At 47.8% G+C, this 24,642-nt stretch overlaps 1 protein-coding gene across 1 annotated transcript in view; it reads left to right on the top strand.

Moving 5' to 3' along the window:
- The first annotated feature begins 11,466 nt into the window (after window positions 1-11,466).
- LOC123371844 (cytochrome P450 26B1) overlaps window positions 11,467-24,642 on the top strand; it is a 38,851-nt gene continuing 25,675 nt past the window's right edge. The window contains exons 1-2 of the mRNA XM_045019712.1: window positions 11,467-12,238; window positions 16,088-16,312. Coding sequence (XP_044875647.1) covers window positions 12,035-12,238; window positions 16,088-16,312 — 429 coding nt within the window. The 5' untranslated portion in view covers window positions 11,467-12,034. The remainder of the gene's footprint in view (window positions 12,239-16,087; window positions 16,313-24,642) is intronic.

The following is a 24,642-nucleotide window of genomic DNA, read 5'->3' on the forward strand; positions in this document are numbered from 1 at the left end:
TCTGTGGTTGGAAAGTGTACATAACAGGCGGCGTCCCTCTGTGCCTTTGAGGGGAATCCTTCTCTGGTGCTAGCAGCAGCAATGGGAGCAAATACATAGATTGTTAGTGTGTGGACTCATTGAATATATATCTCCAGTGCCCCTAGCCCTCTAACCTTATGCTCTATTTGCACCAGGGAAGTATTGATGAAATCTGTACTAAGTACCTGGGATCCTGCTTTGCAGAAGTCTGTAAAGGGAGTAGGATCTGAGGGTCTGGTTCCCGTTTACACTAAGGTCCCTTTATACCTCTTTGGCAGTGTAAAGAGGCCTTAAAGTGAATGTAAATGATATTATAACATATCTTACACATTTACGTAAAGGGGCCTTAGTGAAAATGAGAATCAGTCAGCTGAGTCTCCATTAGTCACCCCGTTCCCAATGCAAGGCCCCCAATACAATTTTCTTCAAGCTCAGTTTAAAGCCTAATTCTGCAAAGCCACCGATTGTAGCTGGTCACTCGGGGCAGGTTCCGCCGTAGTAAGAAAAGAAGTGAGACACCTTGCCCTTTTTTGGGGTGGTTTTTGTAGCTCTTTCGCCACGGTTTCTAAAAAAGGTTGGAATTCTACCATGCTGCATTCTTCTCAAGAGAACACACACACACACAAAAAGAAGAATATCAAAATGATCTGGCTCCTTTCTCTTGTTAGTATCCTATTAAACAAAAGACTGATGGGGAGAAAAGGAAGGAAGGAAAGGAGGGGGAAAATATCACCTGTTCCCATGCAATCTTAAAGCGATCAGTCATTATCTCTGAAGCTTCACATTTCTAAAGGGCTTCCCCCCCCCACCCCTGCCCCAGCCTTTTGAACACTGACATCTTGTTAAAAACAAGAAGAGCTCATGAATTTTAAGCCCCCCGAATTTGCCTTCTTCCCTGGGGTTAGAACTTTAACTTGCAGGAGAGACATTAAAACGAAATAAAACCAAATGCCACCAAAACAAAAATCAAGCGAACCCACCCAAAAGGCCCCAAATCCTTGCCTTTCACGCGGCTGTTTCGACATTTGACAAAAGCCCTTGGTTTTCTGTCATTCTTTTCATTTCCTTGATGGATCCCCAATTGTCAAGCCTTCAAGAAAATGCACTTTAGCTCTTTGTCACCAAATGTAATTTGATAAACTCTTTGCAGAAACATACTGGTTTCCGAGTCTTTTCAAAAACTGTTACTGCAGGGAGAAGGGGTGTGGCGGGGGAGGGGGAGGATATTTGAGAATCTCAATTGAACATTTAAAAAAATGTTTTCTTGGGGGGTGGGTTGGAGGGGAGAGAAAAAGAACAACAAGCAAAAAAAAAAAGTTTAATCTGCGATCTGAAATGTGCACACTCATGTGAGGGGCGGCAGGGTGTGTGTGTGGGGGGGTGGGCCCTACCTTGCCACAGCTCTTAAATGCTTATGAATACTCATTTTCAGACATCATGCTGTGGGCGGATACCACACCAGCTTTTATTCTATAAAATGCTCTTGGCTTCTTTCAAGGGGGGAACAATCTGTAGGAGGTAGATTTGGGTCAGGGGGGTTGGGGGAGCTGTAAATTGTTCAAGTCGAGTTGGACTCTAAGTATTTGGTAAGTTACAAATTTTTGTTTGCTTGTTTGAACTGTGAAATGTTTTACCTATTTGAGATCCCAGCCTATAGAATGTAGAAAATATTGCTAGCTGGGGCTGGCATCAGATGACTGATGTTTCCAGATCTGCGGAATTTGAGCCAGTTGCTCTCTAAACATTCTTATCCTTCTCTTGTTCTGAATTGCTTCAGTCAACGTTTTTCATATTAGGCTGAGCTACCCAGCAACTTGTAAATTTCATTGCAGGTTGTAAGTTGTCTGATTGTTAATAACGCTGGGCCAGATCCCCAGCTGGCGAAAATGGATCTATAAGGAACGTCTCCAGCTGGAGTAACTTCACTGAAGTCAGCGGAGTTACAGCAATGTACACTAGCTGAGAATCTAGCCCATCCACTTTAGAATTGTTTTGGTTAAAAAAAAAGAAAGTGACCAGAAAGCCAGCTGGAAATTAAATTGCAGGGTCATGTTTTTTCAATTAATAACTCAGCAAGGATGATGCTTAAATTACAGAGAAATTGGAGATTTTATTTAAATTAAATCAGATCTTTAATAGATTCTGTTTGTCTGGCTGCGCTGGATGTGGGGTTTCCATTAAAGTATCCACATTTATTTGTTGTAGTTTTACACAGACAGTTAGCTGTCTAATGTGCTTTGAGATCCACCCATGTGAAATATGCAATAAAAATATAAAACCCTTCTGGTTAAAGGAAAGAAAACTAAAGCCTAGAACAAATAAAACAAATAATCTAAATAAAAAAGAGAAGCAAAATGAAATCCATTTTGAACAAAGTAGAGCAGAGGGGAATATATGTCCAAAGGTTTCAGATTTTTGCTGAAAACTGACTTGAGATCAAATACAAATGTTATGCTTTTGTGTGTAGTTAGATATGACGTATAAGACCGCTTTTGTAATGGTCATACCAGAATCAAAAATAGCAGTTGTGCGTTTCCAATCCATAGCAGTCCTTATTTATTTATTTTTATTATTATTATTATTTTTTACTATGGTGGCTAAAATATTAATAGAAACAGATCAGTATGTTAAAAAGATGTCAGGAGCCAGAAGGCAACAAATGCTTGATAAAATACAAAATAATTTCAGAAGCAAATGCTACATTTCAAAAGTAAACAGGACCTAGAAATGTCTAAGTGCCCTTCAAGACTATTTCATGGCACGTGTGAAAAAAATATATCTGTTAGCATGGAGTGAATTCAGTTTTGCCTGCCTAATGTTCATAGCCAGGCATGTAAAAGTGTAGCAGGAGAGTTTGTGTAGTTAAAAGAGGGAACACAAAATGTATATAGGGGAGTGATGTGTTGAGAAAAGTAAATCAGGTGCTCCTGTTTACCCTCACATGATATAGGAATGAGGGGGCACGCATGAAATGAAAGGCTGCAGCAAATTAAAAATTAAGAAATATATATATAGAGAGAGATTGATTTTTACATAATGCATAATTAACGTGTGGGGCTCTGCCATTCTCTCCAAACTGAGAGCTTAGCAGGATTCAAAAAAGAACTGGACATTTGTGCAGCTACAATGAGAACATCCAGTTACATTTAACAGAATTTTTTTAAATAAAAAGCTTGGAAGGGGATATAAACTCCCATGCTTCAGGGCAATCACTAACTGACAGGGGTCAGGAAGAAACTTTCTCTGTGGGCAGGTTATTCCACAGTTGCTCAATACGTGAGGGTTTTTTGCATCTTCCTCTGAAATATCTGGCACTGGTAGTTGTCAGAGACAGGATACTCAGCTAGATGGACCCTTAGTCCGAGCTGCCATGGCATTTCCTATAATCCTTAAGATTAGTCCAAAAGCAAGCCAGGTGGTAGGGTGTGTTACACGGGACAGCATCATCCCCCAGGGATCTATGAGTGCTTCTCACTTTATCTGTGTAGAAAGGGCACCCTTTCCCCACCACAGCTCCTACCCACCCCCATTCCCAGATTTTTTTGGGGGTTGAGGCGCCATGTGTCGGGCAAGGTGAGAGAAGCAAGCCGGGGTTGCACACACTTTGCCCTTAACCCAGGCACCAGTGAATATGGCTGGACAATAGAGTTCAGCACAGCCATGCTAACAGCAATGGAGCTGTGCTGTCAGGGCAGTGGGGTGATCGGCAGGGAAGCAGTGGGGGCTGGCTTCCAATATATCCCCGACATCTACAGGTGCTGGCTCCAAATCCCCTTCTCAGGGAGTGACACCACCCCATCAGTTGGGGATTCCCTTAGGGGAACATCAGAGTCACCTCCCAGCCTGAAGGATTTTCCAATAGGCGGGAAGCCCGGTGTGGTCCTGTGCGTTAACCTCAAACTTTCTGGCTGGAGGGAATGGAGCCTGGGAATGATTAACTCAGCAGCCAGGTCACCACTGCGGTGGGGGGTTACTCCAGGAGCTGCAGATTGGGATGGGCTTTGGGCAGACAGATACAAAGGGAGTGTGTGGAGGGGGGCGGGCAGGGGAATGACGCATGGGCAACAGGGATAGTGATTCTAATACCCAGGTGGCCCCAGAAGGAGGAACAGTTGGCAGGGTAATAGCAGCAGGGGACAGGCCTGCCCCTCTGGGCGAGGGAAGGAAACACAGGGATGCTCTAATTGTCAGGCAGGGGGAATTGCTTTTTCTGGACAGGGATTATTTCGAGGCAGACACCTGACACCCTGAGCGCTCCATAGCTCTCCCCTGGTGTGGGTGTGCTGCTGTTGGGAAGAAGGCAAGGCTGCAGTCATGCCCTGCCTTTTCAGTGAGCCCTGTGGGCGCCTCCCCTTACACTCCTACGCACCGTCCTGAAAGTCAAAAGCACAATCCAGCCCCTCGCATGGTCACTGAGCCGCAGGGGGGCGAGACGCAGCACACAGTCGTGGTGGGGTTAAGGCACATCCGTGCAGAGAATGAATGACGACGAACGGCTCCAGCCGTGCCCCTGTCGTTCTCCTTCCTGTCCGTGGGGCTTAAGAGTCAACATTTATATTTCAGCACGGGCTTTCTCCGTTCCCAGGCAGAGCCCAGTTGCCTGCTTCCATGTGGAGCCATTCTGCTGCATGGCCTATAGGTGGCATTACTTTCCACATCAAGGCCAGCATTTGAAGAGGCAAAAATAGGGAGTAGGTGAGAGGCATCAGTGGGTAGTGCACTGGCCTAGCACTCAGGAGACCTGGGGTCTATTCCTCCCTCTGACACTGATCTGCCTGGTGACCATGGGCAAGTTGCCTCCCCCTCCTTGTGCCTCAGTTTCCCATCTTTGCCTGTTCAGTCTTTTTAGAGTGCAAGCTGTAAGGGCTGTACATACAGTACCTAGCCTAAGAGAGCCCTGGTCTCAAATGGATTAGGTGCTGCTGTAATGCAAATATTTAATAATTCACTGTCAGTGTCCGTTAGAGCCACCAGTGTACGATTGCACTGGGAGTTAGTCGCATGCACTGTTACTACCAAACCAAAATGCAGAGCTGTTCCTGGTCGGCTATTTCACTGCAGCACTCTGTTTCTGTGTCATCTTAGGAAAGGTGTTTTGGTTTCACACAACCACAAAAAGAATTCCCAGGAAGTGGCAGAGAGTGCGGTCTACTGGTTAGAGCAGGGCCCTAGGAATCAGTACTCAGTGGTTTGAGCACTGGCCTGCTAAACCCAGGGTTGTGAGTTCAATCCTAAGGGGGTCATTTAGGGATCTGGGGAAAAAATCTGTCTGGGGACTGGTCCTGCTTTGAGCAGGGGGTTGGACTACATGACCACCTGAGGTCCCTTCCAACCCTGATAGTCTATGATTCTATGAATTTTTGGGTTCTATTTCTGGCTCTTCCAGTGACTTGCTGCATGATCTGGAGCAGGATACTTGCCTGTCCTGTGGTCAGTTCCTCCTCCATAAAGCAGGGATTAGAACTGGTCAAAAAATGCCTGAAATTTGTAATTTTGGTGAAAAAAACAGGTTGGGATTTTTGACAGAAACGTTCATCTGTTGTTTGACCAGCTCTAGTTCTGACCAAAAAATTCCAAATGGGGACATTCTGACTAATTTTTTCACCAAAATTTTGCCAAAAAACAACAACAACAAATTTTCATGTAAGTTTTAATGGGGAGGAGGATATTGATTCACCACCCAGTGGGTTTGTAAGGCTTATTTAAGGAAAGCTTGTTAAAGCGCTTTGCCTGAAATCTGCCTGGTCAGTGGAGATTGGCATTACAAGTAGCGCGTGTTAACAAATTTCCATTGCAACAGTTTTGCATTGGAAAATGCTATTTCAACTAAACTGACTTCTTTTTTCGTGAAATCCCTTTGATTTCATCAAAATTTTGTTTCAAATAAATGGGAAAATATAAAAAAAATGTTGAAACATTGGCTTTCAACATTCAAGGACTGAAAAGTTTCAGTTTTCTGCTTCGAATTAACTTTGTTTCATTTTGTGTTTAATTAATGTAAGCTATTTTATTTTTACATAAAAAAAGGTTGAAATGGAAACAAAATCTTTTGAACTAACAGTAACAAAATATTGCTATTTACGCCAAGCAAATTTGTTAGAATTTTGGTTTGTGAATAAAAAAGTTGTGTGTCCCAATTCAGAATGGGGGGGAAAAAATAAAAAACTTGAAATTTTTTGCAGGGTAGAAAACCCCCCAGCTCTAATTACAAGACACTACTAGTGGGGGCTAGCCTGTCTTGCCTGTATATTTTCCCTGGGTTTGGGGAAAAGGCCCATCATCCAACAGGAAGTCTGTAATGTCAATGTGGCACTGCTCCCGAATTCATGAATGATGACAGGTGCAAACACGGCTGCATGTCAGTCCTCTAAACGCAGCACGCATGAAATTGACATGGCGGCTCCAGGAGACTTAGAAATATTAACAATCAGGTGCTAAGGGAGTTTAATTATTATTTTTTCTTTTTATGGGGGTGGTGCATGGGGTCTGCGTCAAGGTCTTGTCCCCATTTCCCTGCAGTCTGAGCCAGGACAGGTGTAACTAAAATAGCCATCTCAGCTGCTCTGGGGATGCCTCACTTCCCCTTACTTGCTAACTGACTGAGGCTGATAGATTGAAACTTTAAGTACTACTCCAGCGGTTCTAACGCTGTGCTCAGTGGAGCATTTGCCAGGGGCTCAGGAAAGCCAGCTGATCACCTGGTGCTGGATTCCCCGTGCTCCCAACTGCTAAATTGTATTAAAAGCCAATTACATTGACATTAAATACTTTCCTAATGTTGCTTTGCCAGGGAAACAAGTGCTGTCGGTGCCTATGTGATGATGAACAGGAGGGGAGGCTGGGTGCTGGTAATGGGGAATATGCAGGGAGACAGGGAACAGGACGGGGTGGTGGGGGAATGGGTGGGGAGATGTGGTCAGGCCCATGGGCCATGGAAAGGAGGGGTGGGGGCATGAATTCTGAACTGGTTGAGATTCAGTATTGAGGCACTTTGTCCAGGGTGGAAGACAGGGGATGTAACAAGATCTTGTCCACCAGGCATTTAAGCTATTTACCACCAGACGTACCCCCCCCAATATTTTATAGTTGTCTGCAGTCCTCCTTCCTTCCCATCCTGAAGGATCCCAAAATGCTTCCCACACCACTGAAATGCAGCCACCTCTGGGGCAAAGTGTGGCCACTTGCCAGCCTGTTCCACCAAAGCAGGAAGAGGGAGCGAAAATGCTGGCAAAAAACACTGGGACAAGCTCGTTTGGGATTCTTAATGCCTCACCCTAAGCAGAGACAACCTCAGGCTTCATCCCAAAGACCCAAACACAGTAAATTGCAAGGTATTCGAATTACGTACATAAGAAGGGGTGATGGACTAACTTGATCCTTTCATAGATTCCAAGACCAGAAAGAAACCATTGTGATCATCTAGTCTGACCTCCTGAATGACGCAGGCCAGAGAACTTCCCCATGAGGATTTGAAGCCAAGGTGTCTAGGACTTTCAAACCTGAGCCTTAGAATAGAGAAGCCATCCCCTGGGCCAGAGAGTTGGCTGCTTCTGGCCTTTCTTCCCACTGTTATTTTATTACATGTGTTGCAGTAGTGCCTCCTAGCTGTAGTCACGGGCAAAGGCCTCAGTCGACTCGTACAAATGCAGAACAAACAGGCAGCCCCTGCCCCCGAGAGCTACAGTCTTACTGTGTGCATTGCTTCAAGTTCTGTACTGTAGAAAAACCACCTTCAGTAGCCTCGACCCGTGGGAGGAGTGTTGAGCCTGTGGAGTTGGAGGTGGTTGTACGTACCCTAGATAACTCAGGTCACTATGGGTGAAATTCTCCCCTGGACAGGGAAACTGAGTCACAGAGCGTGGTCAAGGTTACACAGCAAGCCAAGGGTGGGACTGTTGGACAATAGAACCGAGGAGTTGTGATTCCTAGTCCTGAGCTCTGAGTACCAGACGTCATTCCCTCCACCCCACAGATCTCGAGGGCAGCTGTGTGGCGAGGTGGATGCTCCAGGTCTCCCCTTTGCTCCCGGTGGCACTGCCTCTGCCCACCCTCCCTCCCTCGAAGGCACTGAAGATGGGAAGGGAGAATGAAAGTTGCTTGGCAGATGCATTGACTCACACAGTGATTTCCTACTGGAAATCCATCAGGGCCTGAGGAGAGAGGCCCACTGTGCTGGAGGGAGGGACTTCAACCAGGTACCAAGAACATAAGAACAGCCATACTGGGTCAGAGCAAAGGTCCATCTAGCCCAGTATCCTGTCTTCCAACAGTGACCAGTGCCAGGTGCCCCAGAGGGAATGAACAGAACAGGTAATTATCAGTGATCCATCCCCTGTTGCTCATTCCCAGTCTCTGGCAAACAGAGGCTAGGGACACCATCCCTGCCCAGCTTGGCTAATAGCCATTGATGGACCTGTCCTCCAGGAATTTATCTAGTTCTTTTTTGAACCCGGTTATAGTCTTGGCCTTCACAACATCCTCTGGCAAGGAGTTCCACAGGTTGACTGTGCGTTGTGTGAAGAAATACTTCCTTCTGTTTGTTTTAAACCTGCTGCTTATTAATTTCACTCGGTGACCCCTAGTTCTTGTATTATGAGAAGGAGCAAATAACACTTCCTTATTTACTTTCTCCACACCAGACATGATTTTATAGACCTCTATCATATCCCCCCCACTTAGTCGTCTCTTTTCCAAGCTGAAAAGTCCCAACCCTATTAATCTCTCCTCATACGGAAGCCATTCCATACCCCTAATCATTTTTGTTGCCCTTTTCTGAACCTTTTTGAAGTCCAATATATCTTTTTTTGAGATGGGGCGACCACATCTGCACGCAGTATTCAAGGTGTGGGCGTACCATGGATTTATAGAGAGGCAATATGATATTTTCTGTCTTATTATCTATCCCTTTCTTAACGATGCCCAGCATTCTGTTCACAAGGAAGCCAGGAAGCAGCTGCTCCCACCTTTCCACCCTCCCTGCCCCTCCTGCTTTTGCTTGGAAAGTGGGAGGGACACAAGGCACCTCTGAAAGGCAGGTATTATTATTGCCATGTTTGGGGAAACTGAGGCACAGTGTTTGCGTTACTTGCCCAGGGTCACTCAGCAGCTGAATGATGGAATCAAGGCTAGAAGCAAGTCACCGGTTCTCTGCTTTAACTGGTAGCCCTCCTGGCCATAGTGCCCCCCAGTAGCCCTGCGTAGTAAAGGTCTCGGGGGGGGTGGAATGGATCTCTCCACATGTTGGGGGATGCACTAGCTGGCTTATCTGGAAGATGCTTCTGCAGCAGCTGCACCGGAAAGAAGGTGGGGAAAGGCTGGGCCCAGAGAAGCAGAACCACCGCACAAGGCTGAGTTCAGTGGATGCCCGGTGCTCCCACTGGTCTCTCCATGTTGTTCTCCAAAGGGGTGGGAATGCAGGGGAGACATGGGTGCCTGTGTGAAAAAGGGGGCACCAGGTCCCCATTGACCCTAGTCATAGGCCCTGGAGATCACTCCACTCCCTGCTGAGCCACTGTTTGACCAAGGAACTTGCACAGAAAGGCAGATGGACATTAGAGACAGCTCAACAACCACTAGGACATCCAGTCCCTCCCACCTCCACCCAACCCAGGACTGCTCCTTAGAGCAGACTCTCCAGCATTGTTTCCTGCTGAAGGTAAAGAGGCCTGGGAACCTGCTGCTTAGGAAGCAGCCCTCCAGGAGGGCATGGGCTGCTGCTGCTCTGGGAACCTGCCTTGCTGAGAGCAGTTTAGCAGTTCCCAGCACCCCTTTGACTGCAGAAAGGCTCCCCAGCAGCTGGAGGAGAGAATGATTTAGCAGGAAATTCAAGCTGGGATGGCCTCGGTCTCATTTCTGCAAGCGCCAACCCCTTGGGGGAGGGGGCAGTAAAGACGCATCCTGGCCCAAAGAGCTTCTGAGAGGGTAGTTGTTGAAAGTGCAGCCTGTATCCTACAGTGCGCAGCGAGGGAGAGGCGAACTTCACTGGGAGACAGGGTTCTGGTTCTAGTTCTGACCCCTAAATGTGGACAGTAGGTCCTGCAAAGACCTGATAGGTTAGATTGCGGGACAGTCTAATGTTACCTCCAACCACCTACTGTAGAGGCATCCGATCCTTTCGAACCTGAGGATACAATTCTCCAGCTGTTTGCACAGATTATGATACATTTTTTAAAACGAGAGATACTTTAGCAGTGGCTGAAAAGGCACCAGGAACAGATAGAAATGAAAAGTGGACAGGAGGGAAAGAGGCGGGTGGGGGGAAGAGATCGCCTGGTTTCCTATGTCCTTTCGCATTCAAACGAAACCCCTTTTGACTGCAGCACGCAAAGATGCGCTTTTCTTGTTCCGCCTTCACCTGCTGTTCGAAGCGGTGCACTATCCAAACTCTCCACCAGGTGGGGTTACAGGGCAGCGAGTGAACCGCGACGCTCCCGGCTGTGGGAGCCGAGAGACTTCGCTTCAGCTCTGCAGAGCGCAGACCCAGGGAGGGAGGCGGGGAGGGGAGCGCCTCTTGCAGCCAGTGCTCCGGGCTAGACGTGCCTGGAGGGCGGAAAACGAGCCAGCCCTTCAGGCGCTGACACACTCCCCCCTTGGCTCGCAGAAAACAAAACCATCCGGACAATCTGAGACAGAGGGAGAGCGAGCGACACCCACCCCTGGTTTCTGTGTCCCACTAACTATTAGATTTAGGCGGAATCAAAGGAGAGAAGGAAAGTTTGCCAGCCTCCCTCGAACTGGGATGGCAAAACTTCCGTTCTCTATAAGATGCACCGGCGTCTCTTCACACACACCTTGCCTCCAGCCCCAGGGAAAGCGCACGGGCTGCTGAGGCGGAATAAGAAAGTCGGATCGGAGCCTGAGATTATTTTGTCGGGTAATTTTAAAGTCTTTGGGGGGGGGGGCTGATCTCCAGAGACACCGGTGTAAATCAGTTGTAGAGCTCCTGGGATCGCCTCCTGCTGCGGCTGGGTGTGTGTCAATGAGACACCGGGGAAAGAAAAATCTCATTCAAAAATAAAATCAGCGAAGCGAGAAACACAAGTGGCTGCAAACAGGGGTGATGCCCCAGTCACCCCCCCCCTCGCCCCTTTCCAGGTGAAAGCTGCTGCAAAAGCCCAGGGCTGGGAAAGATGCCCCCACATGGCTGAGCGCTTGTTTGTTTATCTCCTTGTTGTAGGTGTGGATTCCAGCAGACAGGAAAATGAAAAACTCAGTTTGATCCTTCTACAACCCTCCCTGGCTGTCTCTTTTCTGGGACTGAAGCCAAACCTCGCACGCTCCAGCGCCCGGTCTGCCTAGACGTTCACCCCGCCTCCAAAAAGTCCTCTGAAGTGAAGGGGGGGGGGGCTGGCTGCTTGCCCATTACTCAGCCTCCCTGCCTCTATATAAACACACACATTGACTTTCTTTTTTACTCAAACTCACATTGAGAGAGGATTTAACAACCAAACCTCCCTCTTTACAGCAATCCAGTGGAGAAAAGTCTAGGGCTTACAATAACCAGCCTATATATAGCTATATAACTCTCTCTCTCTCTCTCTCGCTCTCTTTATATATATATTTAATTCCTGCTCCCTCTCTCCAGATCTTTGCTGAATTATTTCACGATATAGATAGATGCTATATTTTTCTGGCTTGCATTGGCAGCAAAGAGACCTATAGTATTTGCATAGGGGTTTTTTTCTTCTTCCTTTTTTTTTTTAAATTTGATTGCACACAGAGTTTGTGGGTTGTTTTTTTCTTTTTGGCTGTGTGCTCTGTAAAAGTTTACTTTAAAAGTTTTCAGAGAGGGGAATCTTATTTTGCTGCTGGTGGTGGGGGGAAGAGAACCAGACACCTCCCTACCCCACCCCCCAAATTCTGATCTCCTCCCCCTTCCCTGCTCTGAGCTCACCTTCTATGAAGCGCTACAGTGGGTGACTTTTTATTTGCCTTTTTGTGCCTGTGTGCGGTGCATTTCAGAGGATTTGGGTTGTTCCCCCCCTCTCCCTCCCTCCTCCTTCTCCTTCCAAATATGCTTTTCGAAAGTTTTGATCTGGTTTCTGCGCTGGCTACCCTTGCTGCATGCCTGGTATCATTGACTCTGCTCTTGGCAGTGTCCCAACAGCTGTGGCAGCTGCGCTGGGCAGCCACTCGGGACAAAAGCTGCAAGTTACCGATCCCTAAAGGGTCTATGGGATTCCCCTTAATCGGAGAAACGTTCCACTGGCTGCTACAGGTAAGGATTCCCCTTCCTTCATTTAAGGTGGTCTGGGACAGTTGGTTTGCTCCAGTGGGATTGCATCATGCATTCTCGCAGGAGCACGGGGAAGATTTCAGAGGCACTTTTATTCTGTGAAGGTGTGTGTGTGGGGGGGGTCATTTTCAAAGCAGAGCGAGGAGCTGAATGGAAGCCTGTCGATTTGCAACATTTTATGTCCATGGCAAGCGGATTGCTCTGAGCCTCTGAGTGTTGTCTGGGCAGGTCGCTCTGAGGCAGGTCTCATACAGGAATTGCATTCATTTCAATAGCAGCGTGCATTTAAGAATCGGGACCATTTACTGCTCGAGGAGGCAAAAAATCTGGACCGTTGAAATTGTGTTTTATTGGCCACTAAAAAAACAGTGAGTCTCCTTTACAAATTATCCCCTTTGCCCAAGCAGATGGCTGGGTGAATTGTAAACTTTTAAGACTTCAGAAAGATGCCTGTTTTCACTACTGTAATTTTGTGGGTCCCATCATCGCCAGGGACTGGGGTCACCATGGTTCTGCCCCGCTGTGTACCTCTTAGCCGGCCTGGGAGTGAAAATGTCCCAAGTGGGTGCATTGCCCCTTTAAGGCTAGGACAGAGTTACATTAGTCAGCCAGGTAAAATCAGCTCATTTCTGAAAGTCAGAGTACACACTGGAGCGAATCCCGACCCCTGGCAGCGGGGTTGCTTGTTTAAAAATCGGTGACTGTCGATTCAGGAGCGATAGAAGGGAAGTGATTCTGATTTGCAGTTGTTGCCATAGATTAGATTAGATGTATAAACAGTGTAACTCAGATCCACTGGAGTGGGAAGCATTTGTAGGTAATCGTTAGATTAACCCGGGATTAGCCTCGTTAAAGGCTGAACAGCGTTTTGTGGAATTTGATCACCCCCAGACCGAAGGACCTGGGTAAAGTCACCACTGGATGACGGTGTGTGCTGGTCCGAGAACTAACTTTTAGCGGTGCTGCTGAAGCGTGGCTGGTTATTAAGGAACAATCCCCAATACCCCGTGAAAACACAGCACAATCTGTTGTCAATAACGAGCGCTTTGAAGTGTCCAGACAATCTACATTCAATATCCAGGCTGTTCGATGCACAAATCTGTCGCTTTCATTCACCGCTCCGGTTAAATAGATTTTGCCTGGTTTAGGAGGGAAACCGCCTGGAATTAGCAAATGTATTATTTTAAGGATGCTCTAACGAGCCAAGGTCAGATTTCATTGGTTGGTTTGGGAAGAGGCGGCTACACCGGTTTACACGGTCTTGGTTTCTGAGCGGATTCCTTCCCTCGCACATTTCGATGCTAACATCGGGCTGGTGTGTGTGCATGCCGGCAGCACCTTTCCCTCCCCCTAGGACCCCAACATTTCTAGCCATAACAAGTTACAGAAGCAAAACAAAACACCCAGCCAGAGAGCCTCTCTTTCCACGCCAGCCGGCTTGTAAAAAAGAGGAGCGCTCCAACCTCCTGGCAGCAGCTAAAGAGTTAACTGCACGCTCTCAATAGTGCTTTATTTTTTAAAGAAATTTATCAGATTTTTACAGGGGGACCAGAAAAGGGTTCTCCCTTTCCACAGGCTCCATCCAAACAGAGTCCAGGGCTAAAAATACAAAATGTTGTATAAATTGGACTCCACTCGAAACTCCTACCACATAAAGGTGCCCTTTGTGCTGCAGTGGAAATGCTGTACAAATAACTCTTTATTAATGCCACAAAAAGCACTTTAATTATATTTACGCAGATCAAGAAACAGGGTCACCTGAAACATCGAAAATTCACAACCGCCCTTTTGTTTAAAAATAAACACCCCCCCACACACACACATCACTTCAGTTTGTGTAGCTACAATGGTTAAGCGCAGATTGGAACTTTTGCTTCCAAGCGATTGTATTTAAAGGGGAAGCTCCTTTTGCAAACTTTGATAGAAAGTTTCTCACAAGCTTTCTGGGGTTTTTTTTCCGGGGGGGGCTCCCTGTGCCCCTTTTCTATGACAAAAGAACCTCCGCGCATGTGGAAAAGTTATTAAAACCCCAGAATCTGCAGACTGACTTAGCCCAAGACAATTACACCCTTTAAAAGTCATTCAGGTTTCATGAAAAGTTTTAAAGCTTTGGTCTATTATGAAACTAAAAGGAGGCAGTTCAGTTGTTTTGGTTTCCTGAATGAATTGTTCTTTATGGGATCAATCCGTGGTCCATTAAATCCGCCCTCTTTGGAAGACTTGGTCATTAATTCACCCTCGCAGACAGAGAAGAATAGCATGAAACAGATCTACCTGGGTTGGGGACCGAGCAACTTACAACCAGTGTTCGTGCTATTCGCTATCACGGTATTTTAAGTAAAGTTTGTGCGTTCATGGCAAGGGGGTAGGAACTCGACGCCGAGACCTCAGTACGTTTCTTGTCGGGAGGTAGTGGCTGAGATTAGTAATAGGAGGGGACCCCCTAACTTCATTGGGGCGCCAGGCGGAGAGAACAATGCCTCCCTATCGCCCAGGGTCCAGCACTTCACTCAGTGACGGGGTGTGGACAGCAGGAGAGTTCTCCCAATTAGCCTGATGATCCAGGGAACTTGAGTGTATCAAGGTGACAAACACCTCTTCCTCCAAGCTTCATGGGAGCCGGCAACACCCCTGATAGTCCAACCTGATGAGTTTTAAGGATACTTGATTTCACGCAGCTATGCAAAACCGTGTTTAGATAGATTCGTTCCTTCCACCAGGCTGTCTCGGTCTATAGCCTCCCCTTCCCCCCACCAGCCAAGGTATTTCCCAAGAGCCTGTAGCTCGAGATCATTTCCCTAGCATTGGTTACATGCACCTTAACGGCAGTCATTACCCAATCCAGCCAAACTGCCCCCGAGTCTTGCTGGGCTAGAATCACACGCCCTATTGGTTTCACATTACTCAACCCATCCCACGGCCAAACCTCTGTCAAATCATCACTTTCCCGCATCGCTGACCCATTGCCTCCTGCTAAACGATGCCTTCTCTCCTCGCTGACCTTTCGCACACATCGAGGACCTCGGTCCGGTCTGGCGCCCCAGAAAAGGGAGCCCCCCCACCCCCAAGTCCACCTTCTTTCCCCAAACTTCTCTCCAGACCGCGCCCAAGACCTGCTTGGCGTCTGTCTGGTTATGTGTCTCTCCCTGCACAGCAGCCAGTTTGCATTCCTCCTTGTTATGCGGTGCAACGACAGTAGCATCTTTTTTTTCCTTCTTTTAAACTGCTTTTCAATGCGTTTCACCATAAATCCGACGGAGAGCTGGTGGGATCAGTGGCTTCTGTTATTAGCCACTGGCTAGTGGCCGTGGTTCTTGAGGGGCTGCAAAGTACATGGATGGTCTTGGAACAAGTTTCTTTGATTGGGGTTAAAGGAGCCTTCACCCTCCCACTGGGGGTGAATCAAAGGTCACGGGGGTGGGTGTCACTGCAGGCTCATCTATTTTCCGGGATCTTTAAACAGAGAGGGAGGTTTCGCCAGGGATACATTTTCCTGGCTGGGCCCGAATACTGGAAAAGCCAGGGCACTGCACGACCCCCTCCTCATCCCAGCGCTGGGAAATCCCACGGAGCGCCTTTTAGGGCATGCCCCGCCTGCCACCTCAAGCGGGAGCCGGGCTAGCCTGAGGGAAGCGGGGGGGAGGCGGTGAGAAAAGAGAGGACCCCTGCCCCCATCCCTGTACTCACATGCTGACCCCCCTCCCCGGCTTTAAGGAAAAGTCGCAGAGATCTCAGTGAAGGTGCCTGTGCTTAGGCATCAAAGTCGGTGCCTATTCGGGGCCCATAAGTGATTGTCTGCCCCCAGGCTCAGTGTGCGTGTGTCTGTCCTAGGGCTCCGGCTTCCAGTCCTCCAGGAGGGAGAAATATGGCAACGTCTTTAAGACTCACTTGCTGGGACGCCCCTTGATCCGGGTGACCGGCGCCGAGAACGTGCGGAAGATCCTGATGGGAGAGCACCACCTGGTGAGCACGGAGTGGCCCCGGAGCACCAGGATGCTCCTAGGACCCAACACGGTGGCCAACTCCATCGGGGACATCCACAGGCACAAGAGAAAGGTAAGGACCCCCCCCCCCCGGCCCCACACCTACAGGGAGCAGCTGGGGGGGGGGGAGACTAGGGTGCCGCCCACTCCCGGCTGGAGGGAGCAGCGAGCGTAATGCCTCCCCCACTCTCAACCCCCGGGGTGCTCCAACCAGGCGAGTGGGCCCCCCCCCGCCCCGGTAGGTGGGTCCCTGCTCCGCCACAGCAGGGGGGAGAGGGGAGCACGGGCACTGCCCACCCCCGGCTCCTGGGCGAGGCGGCAAACTTGTGACCCTGGGTCCCCGCTCCGCCCCCAGCACGTGGGCGCCCCCGGCAGAGTCGCCGGCGTTCGGATAATGGAACGCGGCAGGGCGAGCGTTCGAAATGCCGAACGCTGCCGGCGGCCCCGCGAGTCCTTTGAGGAATTTAAAAGGGCGATGGAGAGACGCGAGCGGGCTGGGGTGGGGGTGGGGGGACGGGGCGGGTAGCCGGCTGGTCCGGGCTCCCTCGCAGCTCTGCAGCCTCGCCGGGAGGAGGGCGATCACCGAGGGGCTCAGCACACGGGGAGGGGGGCCCGCTCCAAGCTCGACTGCTAAGAGGGCGCTGCTGCGGGTCGAGCTCAGCCCCGGGAGGGGGCAGCGCCAGCTTCTTTCTGAGGCGGAGCGCGGGATGGGGAGGAAGTTCGGGCTCGTCAGCGCTTCTGGATTTATCCATGGATTTATGCATGGATTTATTATGGGTCTGGCGGGGGCGGGGGGAGACCGGGGAGGACACAGGGCGGCACCCCCCCCCCCACTGCAGCCGGTGGCACGTGTGACTTGAACCGCAGTAACCTGAAAACCGATCGAGTTCTGTCCATCAGCTCCCCTCTTAAAAGGGCAACGCCAGGGCTGTGCCGTGGTGGGAGAGGGAGGCTGTCCCTGTCCCCGTGAATGAAAGGGGAGAGGCAGCCTCATTAAGTGATCAATGGCGTTGTTATTTCAAAGGCGCAGAACGGTGCCTCCCCGCCCTGAAGCCAGGAGTCCGAGAAGGGAGTCTCCAGCCAGCAGCCACTGGTTCCTTATAAAAATAATAGGAGTCCTTGTGGCACCATAGAGGCTAACAAATGTAGCATAAGCTTTCGTGGGCTACAGCCCACTTCCTCGGATGCATGCAGTGGTTCCTTACAGTGTGTTTCAAGCAGTCTCCTGCTTATAGAGCTTCATCAGCATGCTGGGCATTGCACTGAACGCAGGTGACCTCCTAGGGCTAGATTCTGATCTCAGGAAGGGTTGAAATCAGATGCTGTAGGACTGACTTCAGATTCTGATTCACAGACCTAACCCCCAGGGTAACCCGAGAGCAGAACCTGTCCCTCTGCCACCTGTGCGTTGCCCAGCATGCTAACAGCTCTCTCATAATAATACATCTGATCTAAGCACAGAGGAAAGGGCAATGATTAGAATATACACTGTAGGGAACCATTGCCTTCAGGAGAATTACTCTGGCATAACAGAGACCAGGATCGCAGCATTTGCTCCTCCCTAGAGTTTACAGTCCCAGGCACCAATCTGGCAATGTGTTCCTTGCAGGCAGAATTTCTGCACCCAGGCGCCCACACAGAGCTCATGGCAAGATCTGGGCGTTAGCAGACAAACACTGGCATTCGGGCCCATAATGCACTGCCTTAGCATGAGATGATGGCCTGACGTCAAGGTGGTGCAGATTTGTATTGTGGATTTCATAGATTACAGAGGGGCAATTGGTTCCCCCATGTACCCTTTGATTCTCACCAGAAAATAGGCTTTTTCTGAGCTTTCTTTCATTTGGACAGTAGAATAAGAGACACAAAATATATAAGACTATAACCATTATCTCACAATACTGTTGCATGCTGAATGGACCCAGGTATGGGATACTGTTGTATACTGAAGACCCATAATGGTTCATTGACCTTGCCTTCTCTAACATAAACACAAAGCAGGCTGTGTGTGTGTGTTGGGGCAGGGGGACACCCTACCAAAACAAAACACTCTACCATGCACATTTACCTCCCTGGGGAGAAGATGAGAGATTTTAATCTCATCTCTTAATGCACTATTGGAAGATGCTTGGACACTCCGGTGATGAGCACAGTATAAGAACCTACAAAGAATTGAATAGAATTCATTGTATCAGATTCCAGTTTGCAAATTTGATTTGTTGTGTATATATAAGTATATAGCAATGCACCCCATTGTAGTATCAGGATCTGGGTGTGATACTGCACACAAAAGAGATGACCCTGCTCTCTCTATGATGGGGGCGTAGCTTGGGATGCTTGAGGGAGAGGAGGCCTGATTATACAATGCTGAAAAAAGCGATGCTAACTTTGGGACGGCTGCAGGAAGGAAACCAAGCTGTGCTGAACCCTGCAATTTCAGCTCCCTCAAGTTTTCTATTGAGGAAGGGGGCAGAGTTAAACAATTACTCGAAGGTCCATGTAAATATTTTTTCGTTTCCCTCCGGGAAGGAAAGATGTTTCTTTATTGCAAACAAGGGGGAGCTGAGGACCTTTGGTTGAAATCTTAGTAGGTGGAAGCTTTAATAAAACCATGAAGTTTAGATCTCAGGAAAAAAATAGAGGAGTTGGGGGGAAGAGAGTAGGTTATGGGAATGAGGTAATGGAAAGGAAATACACTTGAAAGGTCTTCACACCTGCCTATAGAGCCCTTCAGGTTTACTAATGATTTGTACCTCAACTGAACATCGAGGTGCTGACATCAGAACTTGAATGATAAGCATTTCATAAGGGGAGTTTTCCATCCTACACCTTTACTCTCTCTTAACACATTAAACCAGTTACTTTATTTTTACCGAGGGGGAACAACATCCCCTAGATGCAGGCCAAGTTTTGTGAGTGTGGGAAGGGACGGCATGTTAAGATCCGAATTCCCCAATCTGAAAACCCCAGCCCACATGGTTTGGTTCCATGTCTGATCTAAAACTCGGGGGCCTATTTTCCAATTAGGATGTGGCCAGAACCTCATGACACCAAATATGCTCACAACATTTTGACTTGAGCGGAGCTGAAATCAAATAAGATTTTGAGGTCATCCGAACCCTATACGCTGTTCCTCAGCTAGTCTATGCCTACCTTCCATTTGAATTCTGGCTGACATCATAAATAAACACGAACTACCTTCAAGGATTAGGGGCCTGGGGGATGGGAAGGGAGAATGAGAGACATTATTAGATGCTAAGCATTTTTAATTAGGTATTTTTCTGTGGTGACTGTTAAGTTTTCTCTTTCAGCAACATCTACTGTTGTACCAATAGATTAAGCTTGCTGGATCAGTTTCCTTTGAAAAAGCTTAGTCTGGTTCCTTTGCCTTCCCTGGTCAGCTTTCCTCTCAATGATTGTTTTCTTGATTGTCAGCATCTGGTGTGTTTCACGCCCTTAGGTGTGTGCCCAAGTGCAACTATTTACCTGGCAGTCACTTGAACCATTCTTTTCCATGCACACAAGCATGTCCTTGCCTTGGATGGGAGGCAGTTCTAAGTAAGTTACTCCCTTAGAGATCAGACAAACATGTTTCAAATACGAAGAAAACAAAGATCATTTTGTTCTTGGCTGTATCTCTGTACTCTGGCTGGTGTAGAGGAGATGATGACCAGCCCAAGGTCCTATCAGGCCAGGTGCCCTGCCACAGACGGTAGTCTCAGGTTTCTTTTGGATAAAGCAATCTCGAGCCGAAGCTGCCATTTGTTTTGCAATTATTATTATTATTATTAATAATAATTTCTAACTCTTCTCATCCTCTTATTGGTGTTTAAGGGAGTGTTAGCAAGAATGTGCTTCAGGGCATGTGAGGAAGTGGAAGCCATATACTTAGCCTAGGCTGTTAAAGTTGTCCTATGTGGCAGGGTTTCTCTGGTGCCTTATCCAGAGAAGATGATGTGTTACATCATCTAGTCTATCCCCAGTGGAGAGCGAAATGAAGGATGATTGTTCTCTGCAGTATTCATCTCCAGCACTTTGTCCATTCCAGGTCAAAATGTCTCATGCAATGAGAATGTTTGAGGTGAAGCAGAGCTACTGTGGAGTAGGGATTAGAACCAGGATCTGGGAGCTAGGACGATTAGGTACTTCTATTCCCTAGCTTTGCCATGGACTCTTGGATCAGGAGATCTAGGTTCTCTCCACAGCCTGTGATCTTGGACAAATCACTTGACTTCTCTGTGCTTGAGGATTTAATCTCTTAACATTTGTAGAGTGCTTTGAGATCCTGGGATGAAAGGTGCTAAAGAAGAACAAAGTATTCCTATTACGCTGTATTAAAAAGTCTGTAGCTATGGCAGTTCACGGCTTTCCCCTCCCCCATTTATTAAAACTCCTCCGCATGAGGTTGTCCAAGTGAATATAAACTGGAGAAAGCTCGCCTTTGGGAAATTAACTCGTCAGTCTTTATTGGCGTGTGCATCTGGGGCTAAAGAACCGCTTTGCTCCAGAACCAAACAGCTCAGGGGCTGGGGTGGAAAGGTGAGAAAGGAGCTGCATGCAGTCTCCTTGCTAGGACTGCACACTTAAGCAATCATATCGCTTTATGACTGATATCATCAAAGGTGGCTTCATCCTTGGCCCAAGATGAAACCGAGGGATAAGAACGTTTGCAAGCACTGGAAGCCCCAGGTCAATATGTACCTAGCGGTTGTTACTGCTGTTGGATCACAGGGTTTACACTGAAGTCAGAGAAGAGCGTTAGCTGGCTTTGAAAAAAAACATTTCAAGCTTTGGGCTTATGCAGCAAACTAGCACCAACCCCATGCACCTACATGGAGGGAGCTTGTAAATATACAGCCTGCCACTTCAAACCAAACCAAGTGCGTGAGAATGAAAATAGCTACTGCAGCCGAGGCTCCCTCCTGCTAGGGTGTGTGATCGGGCACAGAAAACACTCCAGCTGTCACAAATACAGGCGCTAGTTTACCCAGCGAGGCGATGCTGTTGTAATGTTGTTGTTTATTATTTGTATTATGGTAGCTTCTCAGAGCCGCAGTGATGGACCAAGGCCCCATTGTGCTAGGCACTGGACAAACCCAGAACAAAAGAACAGCCCCTGCTCTAAACTGCTGACAGTCCCGAAATCACACGCTGTCTGCATAGTAGGCAAAGACACGCTGCTCTGGGTTCTGCTCTTGCATCCCTCTGCCAGTGCAGGATGGTGCCCTGCAGTACAATACATTTGTCTAAGGACCTGATTTTATATAGTGGTTGAGCACCTGTCTCGCCCACTGAAATCCCGGGTGCTGATCGCTTTTTAAAATCAGCTCCTCAGTGGATAGGAGTGCCTGCCATTGAACTGTGCCACACTTTTAAGACATCTGCCGGATATTTAGCCTATTCTTTTTCCTTTGCTCAGTCTTACCCCCTGGGGCTATCCCTTCTTAGATCCCCCTAAACAATTCTTCTCCCTCTTTGGTGTTACCCCAATTCAGTCTCTGAAGGACTTGTCAGACTGAGGTCATACCCCAGTCTTGGTCATCCTCGCTGCTCACATTCACTCTGTTTCGAGGCTTCTAATAAATCAGCCCCTTGCTCATTTTTGTTACATTTCACTCAATTCCCCTTAATGTACTGGCGGTTCCTAACCACTCAGAACTGAATGCTTTATCCTACATGCCATGCAGAGAGGGCACTATTATATATTGAAATAGTTAAATGTTATGGACTGAATTCTGTTCTCATTTACACCCGGACAACTCCACTGAAGTGAATGCAGTTGCTCTGGATTTATACCCACATATGCTAAAGTAGAATCTGGCCCTATGTATTTTAGGGTTGGCAAAGGATTTGTGTCCTGGGAGGATATGACCTGAAATCCATATTTACCTGTAAGAGATGAGGAGAAAAATCTGCTGTGTGGTGGGGTTTAGGGGAAATGGGTTTGTGCTTTGTAAGATGTGAATGACCAATAAGGAAATGTAAGTAACATGAATCACGCGCTTCTATGAATAATAATAGTTTCTGCAGCCAAACTTAGCTAGCAAAAAAAAAAATTGCGAAGGCTCTCAGCTCTTATGCTTCAGGGCATAGACAGGTCATCCAACTGGGGTCAGGAAGGAATTTTTTCTTGCATGGGGTAGCATTGTACAGATAGTTGCATTATGGTGTGTGTGGGGGGTGAAGGGTAACACCTTCTTCTGAAACATTCAGTATTGATAACAGGATCCTAGTTTAGATAGACTCTTGGACTGTTCCAGCATGGCAGTCCTAAAAACAGACACAGCTGGCTCAAACCCCTCCCCCTCCCCCCAAGTCCCAGACCCTGGGAGTTCTGGAGGAAGCAAACTGTGGCATAAGCCAAGTGGCCTGCTTTGTTTCACTGCTCCAGTGTCTGAAACTACAGCATTCATTAACACACCGCAGTTAATGTTCTGCCTCGGAGGCATACAAGTGTTGAGCTTATTAGCACCAAGTAGAAAGGTCTGAGGCTTTAATATAGTTTGCGAGAGGATTAAGAACACAAAAGGGGCCATAAATTTACAACCAAATACAAACCAGCTGCTGTGGGCAGGGGCAAAGGGAGGGGGGCGAGAAGGTACCTTTTCACATCATGAAAGCCCTGATCCAAGTTCTTAAAATATTTTACGTTTCCATTGAACCTTTTCGCCCGTGTAGCCATGGAGTATAAATCATATGGCGGAAAGGAAACCATCTCCTGCGTCCTGAGCCAATGGGGCCAGATCCTCAGCTGGCGTGAATCAGCAGGGCTCCATGGACTTTTCAGCTGGCACATCAGTGGCGCTACGCCGCTTTGCACCATTAGGGGATCTGGCCCAATGAGTTTTAGTTCACATGCAAAGGGCCTGATGCAAAGCCCATTGGAGTCAGTGGAAAGACTCCCGTTGAGTTCAAAGCAGGCAGGGTCATGTCCCGACTGAGAGATTGTCACTGAGGCTGGGTCCCTGAGTTTAGACCGTTTCTTACTCTCAGAGAAAATCCAGGGTAACTCCAATGGCTTTATCAAAAAACACCAGTGTGGATCTGCTGCCTCCTATATTTTGCATTTTCATAACACCTTCATCCTGAAATGCCTTGCAAGCTTTAAGGATGCTTTACAGAGCAATCCCTTTGGTCATACACCAGCAATCATACAGATATCCTGGGAGCACAGGCTTTTCTAAGCAGGCCACCTTGCCTTCCTCCACCTTCCACTAGAGCCCTGTTTAACCAGCTTGGGCAAGTGACTTCCCTTCTCTGTTCCTCCATTTCCCCATCTGTAAAATGGGAATAAGGATACTGATCTCTTTTGTAAAGCGTTTTGATGTCTGCTAACGAAAAGCGCTATACGAGAGCTGGGTATTATTGTTACTATCATCCAAAGATGCCAGATGTCCTCTGAGACATCTAGAAATTTAAGGTAGTGCTTTACCCCAAATGCTCTTTGCCTACCCTGGAAACACAACCATCTCTGGGGTGCAACGTGGCAGTGGTTCAACAGTGTACTGCAACAGAGCAGGGCAGGGAATACAGAACACCATGTACAAATCACAGAGATTGGGTAGCAACTTTAAGTGATCTAATCCATCCTCCACTTCTAAGTGTCTCAACTCCCGATTCTATTCAGGTGGTATTATCCCACTCATTGCTCTGGTATCTGAGTGCTCTTCCAATCTAAAGAATCTTGCTGTCTAGGCAGCTTTTCTTGTGATTCTGCTTCCATTTTCCTGCTCTTAATTTCATGTGGTTATTTCTAGTTGCATTATTCTCTGCTGCCTTGCACCTTGCACTGTTCTTTACACCTGTGCAAAGTGCCAAGGGAATCCCACTGAAAACGAGGGAACCTTAATTATTGATGGAAACTGAAGAGTGTTTAAGCACCCTTGTACTGTAGGGTGATCAGTTGTCTCGATTTTATAGGGACAGTCCCAATTTTTGGGTCTTTTTCTTATATAGGCTCCTATTACCCCCCTCACCCCCTGTCCCGGTTTTTCATATTTGCTGTCTGGTCACCCTATTGTACTGGGATAAAGATGGTAATTGCCAGGGATGTGTTGGATGTAGCTCTTGGGAACTTTCCCTTCCCACTTGAAGATTCAGATAACAAAGCTGAAGGCAGGGCTGGGATGATGTCCCCCTCTCTGATGGAGTCACCCTCATCTTTGAATCCTGCTAACCCATCCCTGCCTGGTACTCATAAGAGCACATTTATTCTGCCTTTAGAACGGGCCAGATTGCATCACACAACAGCTATTTTCCCAGGGTTGGATTCTCCTAACCTACTACAAGGGCAATGGACAGAGGGACGCTGGCTATTATCCTTCCCAAATACACTTAATGGGATTCTCTGCCACTCCAGGCCTAGCCTGGAGTCTCGGAAACTCACCATGGGAAAAAAAATCA

The sequence above is a fragment of the Mauremys mutica genome, chromosome 5, assembly GCF_020497125.1.
Source record: "Mauremys mutica isolate MM-2020 ecotype Southern chromosome 5, ASM2049712v1, whole genome shotgun sequence".
Classification (NCBI taxonomy): Eukaryota; Metazoa; Chordata; order Testudines; family Geoemydidae; genus Mauremys; species Mauremys mutica.